Source organism: Polyodon spathula, chromosome 8 (genome assembly GCF_017654505.1).
Source record: "Polyodon spathula isolate WHYD16114869_AA chromosome 8, ASM1765450v1, whole genome shotgun sequence".
Classification (NCBI taxonomy): Eukaryota; Metazoa; Chordata; class Actinopteri; order Acipenseriformes; family Polyodontidae; genus Polyodon; species Polyodon spathula.
Window position 1 is genome coordinate 264196 of NC_054541.1, and position 13032 is coordinate 277227.

At 40.6% G+C, this 13032-nt stretch overlaps 1 protein-coding gene across 1 annotated transcript; it reads left to right on the forward strand.

The window, feature by feature from the left end:
- Positions 1-6342, forward strand: LOC121320143 (zinc finger protein 566-like). The gene is made up of 4 exons (XM_041258406.1): positions 1-919; positions 3307-3627; positions 5070-5769; positions 6261-6342. Exons 1-4 carry the CDS (start codon positions 649-651, stop codon positions 6340-6342), a joined length of 1374 nt encoding a protein of 457 aa, XP_041114340.1. The 5' UTR covers positions 1-648.
- The last annotated feature ends 6690 nt before the right edge of the window (positions 6343-13032 follow it).

Consider the following 13032-nt stretch of genomic DNA (forward strand, 5'->3'; position numbering starts at 1 on the left):
TTTTTCTGTGTTATTCACACCCTCATTCTAGGTGGCGCCTCCACGATCACTAATCCTGCATGTGCTTCTCTGCGCCCCTCTTGCACGGGTGGCGCTCTTGCATTGTTTTGAAGGCGGCTCTGCTCCTGCGCAGCCCCTTTGACAATCTGCAGGGTCTGCGCAGACTCTGAGTCCAGAGATGCGTCTCCTCTGTTGTCAGATCCGGCTGCGGTCACGCAGGTTGCCGAGCTTGGACAGGGTGTGCGCGCAGACCAGTGTCGTTAAACGTGGGACCTGCGCAGACTCTCAAAAGGCTGCGCGCCATGAACGCGCCCAGCGGCTTTGGAATTGAGCATGCGCATTAGAAAGCAGAGCCGGTGGAAACTGGCGCCATTTCGGATCGGCGCGGTGTCAGCATTGCATAGAACACAGCGCGCAAAGAGCCAACATGGAGAACTCTGCCATCCAGCTTCATAACCGCGTCGAGCCGCCCTCGCTTCCACAGGGAGGCCAGCCAAGGATACGCGCCGAATCATCCAGGCACGCCTTCTGCTGGGACGCTTTCATTACAGCTCCGGACAGAGAGAGGGCTGCTTTGTGTACCTGGAGAGAGGTGGCTGCAGGCGCTGCTGATTTGCCGAGACCAGTCTGCCACTAAAACCAGTGAAGATGGACGTCAGTGTCTCCGTGTCGTTCTTTCAAGAGCAGCTCGCCTCTCCCGTCGAGCGCGCAGTGAAAGCGGCTGTAGACTCCGTCCTGCGGGAAATTACTGAAGTTGTCGGCAGCAGATTCACTGAGTTCCGAGTGGAAATGACTGCAATGAAGAGAGAGAATGAAAGTCTGAAGCTGAGACTGGAAATATCAGAGAGCGAGCTGAGAGCCGTGCGAGGGTGTATAAACGCTGCAGATACAGACATTAAACAGCCTTTCATATTTCAGGGTAAGATTGATTGTATTGTGCGGTATTGCTCGGTCAATCCAACACCTCAAACCACCTTCTACTGGAAAAGTCTTGGTTGGAGTTTCTCTTAAGACACGTTTTAAAGTGTTTGGTGATTATAAGCTCCGGTAATAGCAAGGCTATGTCCTAATATTGGTTATAAGGAGTCTAATTGAGGCATTGTGTTATTTTATAGACTATAAGAAGGTAGTGCATCTAGCCTAGTCTAATTCATATTTAAATAGCTATTCTAGAACTAAAAGTACTATATTGGTAAGTCTTAACCAGCCTGTAATTAGAGAGGATGAAATGGTATCCTCATGGTAAAGCGATGACTTGTATAGAGTCCCTACTAAAACAATAAATGAATGGATAGTGCTACAGTGTATACTGTACTATAACAGTGTGTATTATTAACAATGGACAGTGCTACAGTGTATATTATACTATAACTGTGTATTATTAGCAATGGATAGTGCTACAGTGTATATTACACTATAACAGTGTGTATTATTAGCAATGGATAGTGCTACAGTGTATACTGTACTATAACAGTGTGTATTATTAACAATGGACAGTGCTACAGTGTATATTATACTATAACTGTGTGTTATTAGCAATGGATAGTGCTACAGTGTATATTATACTATAACAGTGTGTATTATTAGCAATGGGTAGCGCTACAGTGTATATTATACTATAACAGTGTGTATTATTAACAATGGATAGTGCTACAGTGTATCCTATAACATTGTGTATTATTCTATTATTAACATCTATCATTTGCTCAAAACAGCGTTGCTGCAGTTTGTTAGGAAAATTATAACCATAAAATAAAGTACTTTGTTGAGCTGATGGTAAACAGAATTAGGAAATGATCCCTCATATTGTTTCAAACCCAGACATTTACTAAACCAGGTTATTATTTGTGAGTTTGCACACGGTGCATGCAATAGGGTTAGCCACACCATTACAAATGTATTGTAATACTACAAGGGATGTGATTGGATTTATATCTACAGTTCACGTGACACTGCACAAGCAAGCTTCCAGTTTTGTTACTAATGATTATTACACAGGTGGAGTTTGTACAAAAAAAAACACATTGCTGCACTTTAAAAGTGAGAGTTGTGTAAATCACTTGTTTAAATGAAACTGCTTTGAGAATAAGCAGGCTATCCTGCTGCAGCCCCTTGTCTGTTCATTGTGTCTGTCACATTGAAACTTGTATTCTGTGTTGACAGTTTCCATCCAAACCGTTATCACAATACAGTGTGAGTTAACAAAAAGCCATTCCTCAGACACTGTGCTGAGACTGCAAGGCTCCCCGCTTGGTTTCTAAGCGTGTTTGCAGTAGAGAAATGGATGTTTGCATTGGAACAGAGCGGCGCTCATGATGGTGATTGACAGGGAGGTATAAGTGGATGCAATGCTCCAGTGAGGTACAGCAGCTGAGAAAGCCCAGCAGGGCTGAGTCTTGTTTTGTACAGGATGTAGAATAAAAAGATGTTCATATGAAAATGCCTTTTCCTTCACTTTGTTCATAGGAACACAAACACAGTGTTATCCAATGATTGCAATGTAGAATAACAGGAATGGGATCAATACCAGAATGAACCTAAACCACCAAACTATTATACCAGCTCACCCCTATACGAAATAACTGAGGAACAGTCACTGGAAATGCAAGCTGCACATTATTGAACACAGCAGCAGGAGGGGTTATTTTGATACAATCCCTGATCAAAGCAGCTAACACAGAAGGTTGATAGGAGTTGAAATAAATATTTGATCATTGCAAAAGTATGAACCATGGCATTGTGGGTAGGGTACTAGGGTTAGATGTTCTTCATTCTTTCAAATTTGAAAAATTAATTTCAGCTTTAATTAAAGGCATTGCTCATCCCTCTAGCACAGGTATTTTAGAAGGAATGTTGGATCCAGCCTGATTCCCAGCTCAGGATCCTGTTGTATCTGGAAAAGTACAAGATCCCATAGGCTATCATTCATGATTGGTATCTATTGGGTAGACATCCAGCGAGCTCAAGCAGGCACTATAGGGCTGCCTTTGTCCTCCTGGGAGCTCACTGCCACGCTCCTGGGTGTGAAAAGGTGATTGGCTTGGTTGTGGATTAAAGGACCCACTCTGTTCACCTCAGCTGTTGTGGGGTTTCCTGCTGGAGGGAAAATGTGTTTTAATGGGGGGTTAAAAACCGGGTAAAGTAACTGGGCACACTGTATTAATGTAAAAATAAATAATTAAGAGAAATACCTCCTCTTAGACCCGAAGACATCTCTCAGTAACATTCTGACGCGGGAATGGCTTTGTAGAGGAGCCGAGCTAGTAAGAAAGAGTTGGAATTTTATACAATTTTGTTTCCCCACAGATCCCAGAGAGAGTCATGCTATCCCTGAATCTGATGCACAGGAGGAGCCAAAGATAGAAGCAGTTTCCACACAAGAGGAGTCCTTTGAGCAGGAGTGCTGTGCAAGTCTACTGCAGGTTACAGAGCTGCCGTTTGTTAAAGATGAAGAGGTCCCTCAACAAGAATGTGTTCGTATCAAAGAGGAGTTCATAGAGCAGGAATGTGTCTCCATCGCAGAGGAACTTCCTGCTGAAAATAATGCCTGTACACTTGAGGAGAACAACAAGCTGGGATCCAGCCTGTGTGATGATTCTCCATCTGAATGTGAACTGGGATTTAGAGGTAACCGTACAAAACAAGCAGCATTGAGCTGCCTATTCATCTTGCAGAACCTGGTACTGAACACCAGCAGTGTGCTTCACATTCATATTTTAACCAAGGGGAGCTGCCCAGCCACTCTGTCAACAAGGACATAACTGTGCTTGCTCCTGAGGCAGCTGCTAGATGTGCAGCCACTGCCCCGCCTCTTTAGAATGCTGTTAGATCAGCGGTGTCCAATCACGCTCCTGCAGGCCATTCCACTCCACATTGAACACGTTCACTTCTATAAAGTGCTGCTCCTGTGCCTGGATGGAGGTTTAATTGGTTCAATTAAACAACTTAGAACAGGGTTGGAACAAAGAGCAGGCGTGGAAGGGCCAGCTCTGGACGCCCCTGTGTTAGATCTGTGCCTTTCCCCATTCCTGGTAGCCTGTTTGCAGTTTGCTGCTCCCACAGCTTTACAGAGCTGCAGGGATCACATGTCCATCACTTGGCGATGTCACGTCCAGTCGGGTTGCTTAGCGTCTCCAGAAGAAATATTTCAGTAGGGAATTTCAGTGCAGAGTATGCAGCAGCATCGCCAAAATGAGAGTGAACCCATATTATATGAGAATGAAAACACAACAGTCTTATTGTATTCCTTACACTTTATTCAAATACAATCTCATTTTTAAATGCTCATCTCACTGTAGCTCTCCCCAGGACTGTAATATTTGCTCGCAGCACCACATTTCATTCTTGTGCGTCTCACAGTAAGCATTGCTGTGTTATTATTGTCACAGTACAGTAAGTACGTGTGTGGAGGGGTTCTGTACAGCAGACCAGGGAATCAGTTTCAGCTGTGAGGGGGAATCTGGGAATTGTAGTTTTACCCGATCTTTGTATGATTTTTGTGTAAAATATCTGTAAAGAGAAATTTGTTGTGGTAAAACAACCTCCCTCCAGCCCTACATAGTTCTACATGCCGTGTGTCTTCAATACAGGCAGAATAAAAAGGCAAGGTGCAGTGCGTTGGATTGCAAATGGGATTTCTGTTTTTAGAAGCACAGCAAATATTAATCATCAAAAGACAAATTAAAATATTACATTAATAGCAGTACTATCACCTCATCTCAAGCAGCCAATCACTGAACTGCTCATTCGCTTGTTTTCAACACACAGACACAACACGGGGACGAAGCGTTGGTGTGTTTCCAGGAACATCTCATTAAAATAGTCAGGAATGTTATGACATAGTCATGGATTTTTCCCGGCTCCCAGCTTTGACCTATGTTCCTGAGTATGGTGATAGTAAAAGGAGGCTGAGATGAACAGGAGTGATATAAAGTGGATCTGACTGAATTCTCTCAATACACAGTCATCAGAGTTCACTCTAGTTGTCATGTTTATGACATGAAGCCCTGCAGAACAGTGCATGTGGAAGAATGCTGTACAATAACTTTTGTGTCTCTTTCTTTCTTTAGCTTCTATAGTAGCTGAAGGAGAATATGACTCCACTCCATCTCCCCAGTGCAAAAACACTTCTAGTGGCAAGCTACAGAGCAAGAACAGCAGAGAAACAACAGCCCAAGAAGAGTATGTGAAGACATTGAGAACTCACTCAGCTAAAATTCCTTCTTTACAAGACAGACCCCCTCTTACTGTGGAGAGTACAGAGACGCTACATTCTGCATGTTTGAACAGTTTTGAAACCCAGGGCAACTTGAAGACCTTGCCTCATTCTATTAAAGGTGGGAAGAGTTCCTGTCAATTAGGCGTTCCTGAAACTCACATGGGAAATCCCTCTGGAGGGACTACATTTTCCTGGGCTGATTGTGGGAAGAGTTTCAATCATATATCACTGCTTAAAAGACACCAGCGCATTCACACAGAAGTGAAACCTTCCCACATACAGTACAGTGATAAGAGTTTCACACCAGTGTTTCATTCACACCAGCGCATTCACACAGGAGAGAAACCTTATCACTGTGCTGTGTGTGGGAAGACATTCAGAAACATAGAAAGCCTTAAAAAACACAAGGTCATTCACACAGGAGAGAAACCTCATCACTGTGCTGTTTGTGGGAAGAGGTTTAGCCAGTTAAGAGACCTTAAAAGACACCATCAAGTCCACACAGGCGAGAAACCTTATCACTGTGCGGTTTGTGGGAAGAGATTCAGTCAGTTAGGAGACCTTAAAAGACACCATCAAATTCACACAGGAGAGAAACCTTATCACTGTGCTGTTTGTGGGAAGAGATTCAGCCTGTTTGGAAACCTTAAAAGACACCATAAAATTCACACAGGTGTGTAATCCTCTCCCTGCAATTAATGTGTGAATAAGTCAGTTGCTGACTCTTACAGGACTCGAGAACATTGTCAGAATTGCAGACACTTGGGGACACCTAAACAACAGGAGAGCATTTGACTAAAAACAGAAATATTTACTGAAAACAAAAGAATAAACCTGCTTGATATATAGGGTCACCCCTAACTACAATCTGTTCAGATCAAAAGCTCACGGACCACAAATATGAGCGAGTCTTGAGTCTTGCATTCCTCATGTTGTTGAGCATTGGGATTGTGTTCTGTCACATTAGTAATGTATTAAACAGATTGTTCTTATGAATGCACGTTTCTCTTGCTTTTCTCATGCATTGCTCAGACTCTTGCAGTGGCTTCTGTGGAAACTTCCTCAATACCACGGTGAATCTGCGCTACCTCAAGACACAGCACAGTGTACCACAGTTATCATGAGGGAAGCTTGAAGTGTAAAAGCAATACTGTTTCCAGCAGGGGGTGTTATTTGTAGTATTTTAGATTGCAAGGCTGTGAGATTTTAAACAGCAATCTCACATGACTGAATGGAAGTTGGAATCGGGGGTCGAGGATTTATAAACTGCAGAATCAGGAATAAAAGACTGAACAGACACTTTCCATACTTGGAAATGGGAATTTTAGCAATAATGCCTGCATCTTTTGTTTGAAGTAGATTATGATTAGCTGCACTGCAGCTTAGTATACAGCTCTGTACTAAATCCACAAGTCTGTTGCAATTGACCCACGTGGTTCTCATTGCTGGCTTCATCAGGAGCACTGGACACTGGGAAATGTAGTCCAGATGCCATTTTAAAATCTCAGAACTACATTGTCTTTAACATATTTCTATAAATGATGTGCTCTACACCACTATCTGTGCAAGAGGCTGAAAGCAGAGACACACAGTGCTGTTACAAAGCAATGCCAACAGCATTCATCTGGTGAGCCTGCACAACCTCTGCACCAGATTTAAAGCCTAATAAAGTCAAGGATACCAAATGTGCTTCCAGCAGTGGAAGATGCTGTTGATAGTGCTAGTGCTGGAGTGGATACACAAGAGGCTGTCCCTGGAACATCAGGTATAATTCAATACAAAATGAGTATTCAAATCCGTTCAAAATGAGAATTCAAGTCAATTCCAAAATGAGTATTCAAATCCATTCAAAATGAGAATTCAAGTCAATTCGAAATCAGAATTCAAATCAATCCAAAATGAGTATTCAAATCAATTCCAAACTTACCATTTTGATCGTTCTGTCGCTCTGCTCTTTTTCCCTGAACTACAGACTGTAACGATCTTATTCTGAAAACAAATAGTTTTTAAAAGATATCTCGAACTTTCAGCTTTTTTTTTTCTTTTAAGATGTGGGTGGCACCCCCTGTGCAGCTGTGTGATCTGATGCAGTATTTATAAATGCATCTAGATTATACCTGCCGTACCTTTCTCTCCACATAAACCTGTCCAGGTCTGACAGTATCAGCTCTTCTGTGCCTGTGTTGTTTTAAATGGTTTGTTAATACAGGCCCAGTAGTTGTCCAGTTGTAAACTGCAAAGTCAGTTTGATAAGTGACTGGGTATTACACAATGCAAACAGGGTCTAGGCTGGGGCTGCATCAGTTTCCTAACAGCAGTAAAATAGTTTGTGTAACAATAAAGCCGTGTTGTAAATGTGATTTTACTAGAGCTTCCTTTATGAAGTGTTTTGGACGTTCTCAAGCCAGAAACCCTCTTCAGTTTTACTTTCAAACTGGTATAATGTTTATAAATACTCCAGTTTAAATGTTGCTACCTAACTATTTAGCGATACTGATGAAGGGACCGAAAAGGATATCAAAGCAACAACCCCCACCCCCGCAGTTTGCAGCTAGTAAAAAGAGGAGGAAAGGACAGAATGTTCCAGCACACAAATAGGTTGGGCCAGATGTCCAGGGGCAGTGGGGGGATGGGAGAAGAAGTGCAATGCCTGCTTGACCATAAAATGCTTGCTCGATCGTAAATTCCAGGCTGAAGTGAACATAACAACCGCAACGGAGGGGGCAATCAAGCCCCGCAGCTGTCCTCCATTGGTTGAGTATATGAGTTTAGGGGGTAGGGAGGAATGAATTGTCTGCTGCGTGCCAAATCCTGATAGGAGCAAGGGATTTTATGTAGAAACTATATAACCCATGTACATGCTTTACCCCAGTAGAATACATTAGTTACTGATGGAGTGTCTGTTATTCTCCGGAGCGCTCTGTTGTTTGATGACCGCTGCAATAAACCTTTGATGCAACGATTGGTGTGATTAATTGTCTCTGAACATCTCTGCACTTCATTTTGCGACCCTACACTGATATTAATCAGAAACATTTTGTATGAACGTCTTTTCAAATCATAGAGCTCACCAGAGAAGCAGCTCTCAGATTTCAGAAACGCTGTGGACCCAAATCCCACCCATGTGACAGGAGCAGTGTTAGTCTGTCAATGTCACTCTGTAACCCTATTAAATAAAATACATTTTTAAATAGGAATTCTAGAGACCTTGCAAAGCAAAATCAAACAAGCTCTTCAAAGTGTGTTTCTCTTTTGCTTTTAATTTTAACTGCTTCCAGGCAATCTGACCATTTGGAAACTAACCATATGTGACAAGGTCCTTTACAACTTTTAGCTCACCCAATGTAATACTGATGTTCTTAATCATGTGCAGACAGCACACATACAGGCACTCACACTCATACACACTGTAGGAATCCAGATTTCACTGAGACAAGAAGAGAAACACAAGCTAATAAAGATAAAGTTCAGTATAGTATTAGTTATTAGTCCTATAGCCTGATACAGAGTCCCAGCACCAGAAACAGTGTGCAAAACACTTCTCAGTGTGTTTAACTATTTATTTTTATTTAATCAAACAAAACACAGCTAGAAACCAGAGCTGAAGAGTGAAATTGTACTGCTGTAGTCAAATCATGTAACACATAGTTATTATTTTTAATGATATAACAGAGGATTATCTTTACTTCTCATCCCTCCCCTCCCCTATTTAGTGCCTGTGGTCATCCATTAATCTATATTCATTTCAAAAGAATCCTGAAGAAGAAGAAGAATCTATTTGTATATAATGCCTTTCATAGTGGAGCACCATCACAAAGCGCTTTACAAGATACGAGACTAGGGTGTGTGAGCTGTGCATCAGCTGCAGAGTCACTCACAACAACGCCTCAGCACATTTTCTTTGCTTTTTTTTTTTAAATAGCTTCAGTGGTTTCAATATATCCTCACACTAAATGTTATAGTTAGCACTGAACACGGCACTTTTTATATTCCCTTGTGTGATCGAGTGTTAATCTGCTCTGCAGCACACACCGCTCTCGCTATTCCTTATCCAATGCTGCCATCGTGTGGCCATTTTGTAGAACTGTTTGTTGTAATATATATATATATATATAATATATATAGGATCGCAACTCAGTTGGCCTTTCAAATTACTTAAATGAACCTTAACCCCTCTGCAAAAAAAAAAAGCATTTCAGATACATTCTTAAAATACAGCAAAAAACAATATTTACAGGATTTTTTGTAATTGCTCTTATTTGAAATCATTCTCATGCATTTATCATGCTTACTACGTGTTCTTACTGGACTCATATAAGCAAATAGTTATTATCAGGTTTAGCTGCTCTTAGTCAAATTCACTCTTATAATTTACTGTTTGGGTTTTATTTTGCTCTTTCTTGAATTGATTTTTTTGTACTTTCATAACTGCTCTTACATGTATTGTGAGCGTCTGTAATGTGACAAATTATAAAATTCATACTTTGTACTGTGATAACTTGTAACAAGAACATAAGTCATAAGGACATAAGGGACAGTTTACAAACGAGAGGAGGCCATTCGGCCCATCTTGCTCGTTTGTAATAAATAATAGCTTATTAATCCCAATAATCTCATAATAAGCTTTCTAATAATGCCATTGTGTGAATTTCAACACCTGTACTACCCATTGAGAATCAGCAGAGGGCACCAGCAATCGCTTGTGACTAAACTGTCCTCACATATAAAAACAAATGTTAGTTTATTAGAACCAACAGTTCTATCAATGGCCTCACGATGGGATCATTAAATAAGGAATAGCGAGTGCTACGTTCTACACTCGCTTGTCAGCGTCGCCTCTGCACTCCATATAAAATCCTGCTATTGGTTTTAATTTTCCTCACGACTTGCTTGTCATAACGAATCCATTTTGTGTATAAATTAAACACAGCAGTGTTGTTTCTTGTTGCATCTAAAGCTTTGATGTCTTTTTTTTTTTAATTGGTCAAAACAATTAGTAGAGATCACACAGTTTCTGTTTAAAATGTGTTGGTTAGAGTTAGGGCGAATGAATACATTATAAATCACAACATATCATTCATGGGTAAAGAAACTAAAGCGATTACGATCTTATTTGGGTTTCTTGACCTGCACTGACAACACAAAATAAATAAATGGCACATCTCTGATAAAAACAAAATGATTAATTAAATTCAGAATTTAGCAGATTCAGGTAAGAATGGCAAAACAGACAATTATAATTAACAAATGAAATCATAAATGTTAAAAATTATTTGGAAGATGAGTATCTAAAGTGTATAGAAATGAAACTGCTGAGGATGAGAATTCATTGGACAATGAAATGAGGAAAAAAAAACTTTGCTTTTGTGACCAGGACACTGATATTTTGAAATGTACCTATTTTCCAGAACATTCCAGATAGATTCAGTGCTGAGTAAACTTGAAGTAACTTCTAGAACTTTCCAGTAATATAAATAGTAGTATAAATACAGGGGCCTTAAGCCCACCAGTTCAGTTTAGTTCCAGCTGCCTAAGTGGATACATATCTGCATTTTTCTGAGATGGCATCAAGAGGCTGCAATGGTGGCATTCCTGATGGGTCTCCAAGGTGGTTTTACCAAGTTTCCCTGCTATCTTTGCCTTTGGGACAGCAGGGACACCAAGGCGCACTACCACAGGCGGGACTGGCCACAGCGGACCGAGTTCTCTGTGGGGAGGAACAACGTCAAGTGGGAGCCACTGGTGGACCCCCAAGGTGCTGATGCCACCACTGCACATCAAATTGGTCCTCATGAAACAATTTGTCAGAGCTCTAGATAAGGAGTCGGCAGCCTTCAAGTACCTTCAAGACTTCTTCCCTAAGCTGTCTGAGGCAAAGGTCAAAGCCGGTGTCTTCGTCGGACCACAGATAAAGAAGATCCTGGAGTGCAATGAATTTCCCAAGAAGCTCACTAGTAAGGAGAAAGTGGCTTGGAACAGCTTTGTCGCAGTGGTTCGGGGCTTCCTGGGCAATCACAAGGCCGAAAACTATGTGGAGCTTGGTTGAGACTCTGGTGAAGAACTACAGCACAATGGGCTGTAGGATGTCCCTCAAAGTCCATATCCTTGATGCTTATCTTGATAAATTCAAGGAGAACATGGGAGCGTACTCGGAGGAGCAAGGCGAGCGCTTCCACCAGGATATACTGGACTTTGAACGCCGCTACCAAGGACAGTGTAACGAGAACATGATGGGAGACTACATTTTGGGGCTGATTCGTGAAAGTGATTTACAGTATAATCGTAAATATCAAAAAACTACTCACTTCTAAATCTTGTAGTCATTTTTGTATTACTTTAGTATAAATACATGTTAATTTGGAGTCATATGTTGTTTTTTTCTGACTTTATGTGAACGAAAAGACACACATTTGCCCGTTTTCTCATTGGAAATAGTGATATTTTGAAATATCACTATCCTGGTCGCAAAAGCAAAGTTTGTGGGGAATAATAGCCATTTTCTATTTTTGAGGCATGAAAATCAATTATTAAAAATAAACATTTCTACCCATTGTTTAAAGATTGTTTTTCTACTTCATGAGGCTGTAATTGTTTTGCTCCTCTAGAACACATTTAATGCTCCAAAAAAAGTTGCAATCCATGTATGAGATTAGAAAGAAACAGTGATTAATACATATACAATAATATGAGAAAACAGGTAGAACACATCTAATACAGAATAAAGACAATCCATGTGTATGAGATTAGAAAGAAACATTGATTAATACATTTACAGTCCCATGAAAAAGATGTAAAACGTTTCTTGTAACTACCAATGACCATAATTGTGTTAGTGCAGTAATAAATTCAATGGCAAAAACTGTGTTAAAGTAACATTAAGGTTTGGTTGCAAAAGTTCAGAAGGTTTGGAAATTGCAAGATAGCCGTGCAACCTTAACTCTGCACCCTTATGTGTGTCTTTTTAATACGCATAGTAATTGCAATGCATGTATATTGATTGTGCTTTGATCACTATAAATAAATAAGGAACAGAAACTGTGTGAACTTACCTCTCATGAGTAAATCACTGCAATGAAGATTCTGCTGAAAATTCACTGCCACAGACATTATGACATCACTTTTCTTTATGATGTCACCTTCATGTCAGTGCTGAACATGATCAGCACTTGTCTGCTGCCATGGTGCTGAGCTTCTAAACAGATAAGTGCATTTAAAATGACAGCTCTGGGCAAGGGGAGGGGCCAGTCATCTTCAATACAGTGAATAATTATTCATCAAAACTCTACAATGCAATCTTGTCCTGTTGCTTTTGCTGCTCTTTCTCTGCTCTGCATACCAGTGATGCCCTTCTACCTATCATGCAGATCTACTGTGCTGCTTCACTGCTTTCATTCAGTGTGTGAACAAACAATAAGAGTGACTTTATACAACAGAAAAACATTAACTTAAGAAATCAGCCCTTTAGTTTTCTTTCATCCTTGTCAGTTAATTGAAATGATTTCTTAGGTTACATTTTCTGAACCCTTTTAAAGGATACAATAATTGGTCTGTTTAATACAAACCTCTCACTCTCTGGCATATATGATCCAATTTAATTATTCATTCAATACGTTTAGTTTATTAACCTGCTCTGTCACTACAATTACAGATATTCAGTGCAGAGTAGTTACCTTAGCAAAGAACGACTTGAACTATCAAATTCAATTTGAATTACTGGAGCAGGAAGACAGATGGGAAGGGGAAAGCTTTTGAAGAGCAACCAAATGGCAATTTAAAAGGGGATCCAGTGCTTTTTTAGATACCATTTTTGGGGA

Excerpts from the sequence above, each read along its gene's own strand:
- LOC121320143 (XM_041258406.1), top strand. The coding sequence starts at position 649 with ATGGACGTCAGTGTCTCCGTGTCGTTCTTTCAAGAGCAGCTCGCCTCT. Across the intron at positions 920-3,306 it reads ACAGCCTTTCATATTTCAGG|ATCCCAGAGAGAGTCATGCT; the intron begins GTAAGATTGATT and ends GTTTCCCCACAG. Across the intron at positions 3,628-5,069 it reads ATGTGAACTGGGATTTAGAG|CTTCTATAGTAGCTGAAGGA; the intron begins GTAACCGTACAA and ends TTCTTTCTTTAG.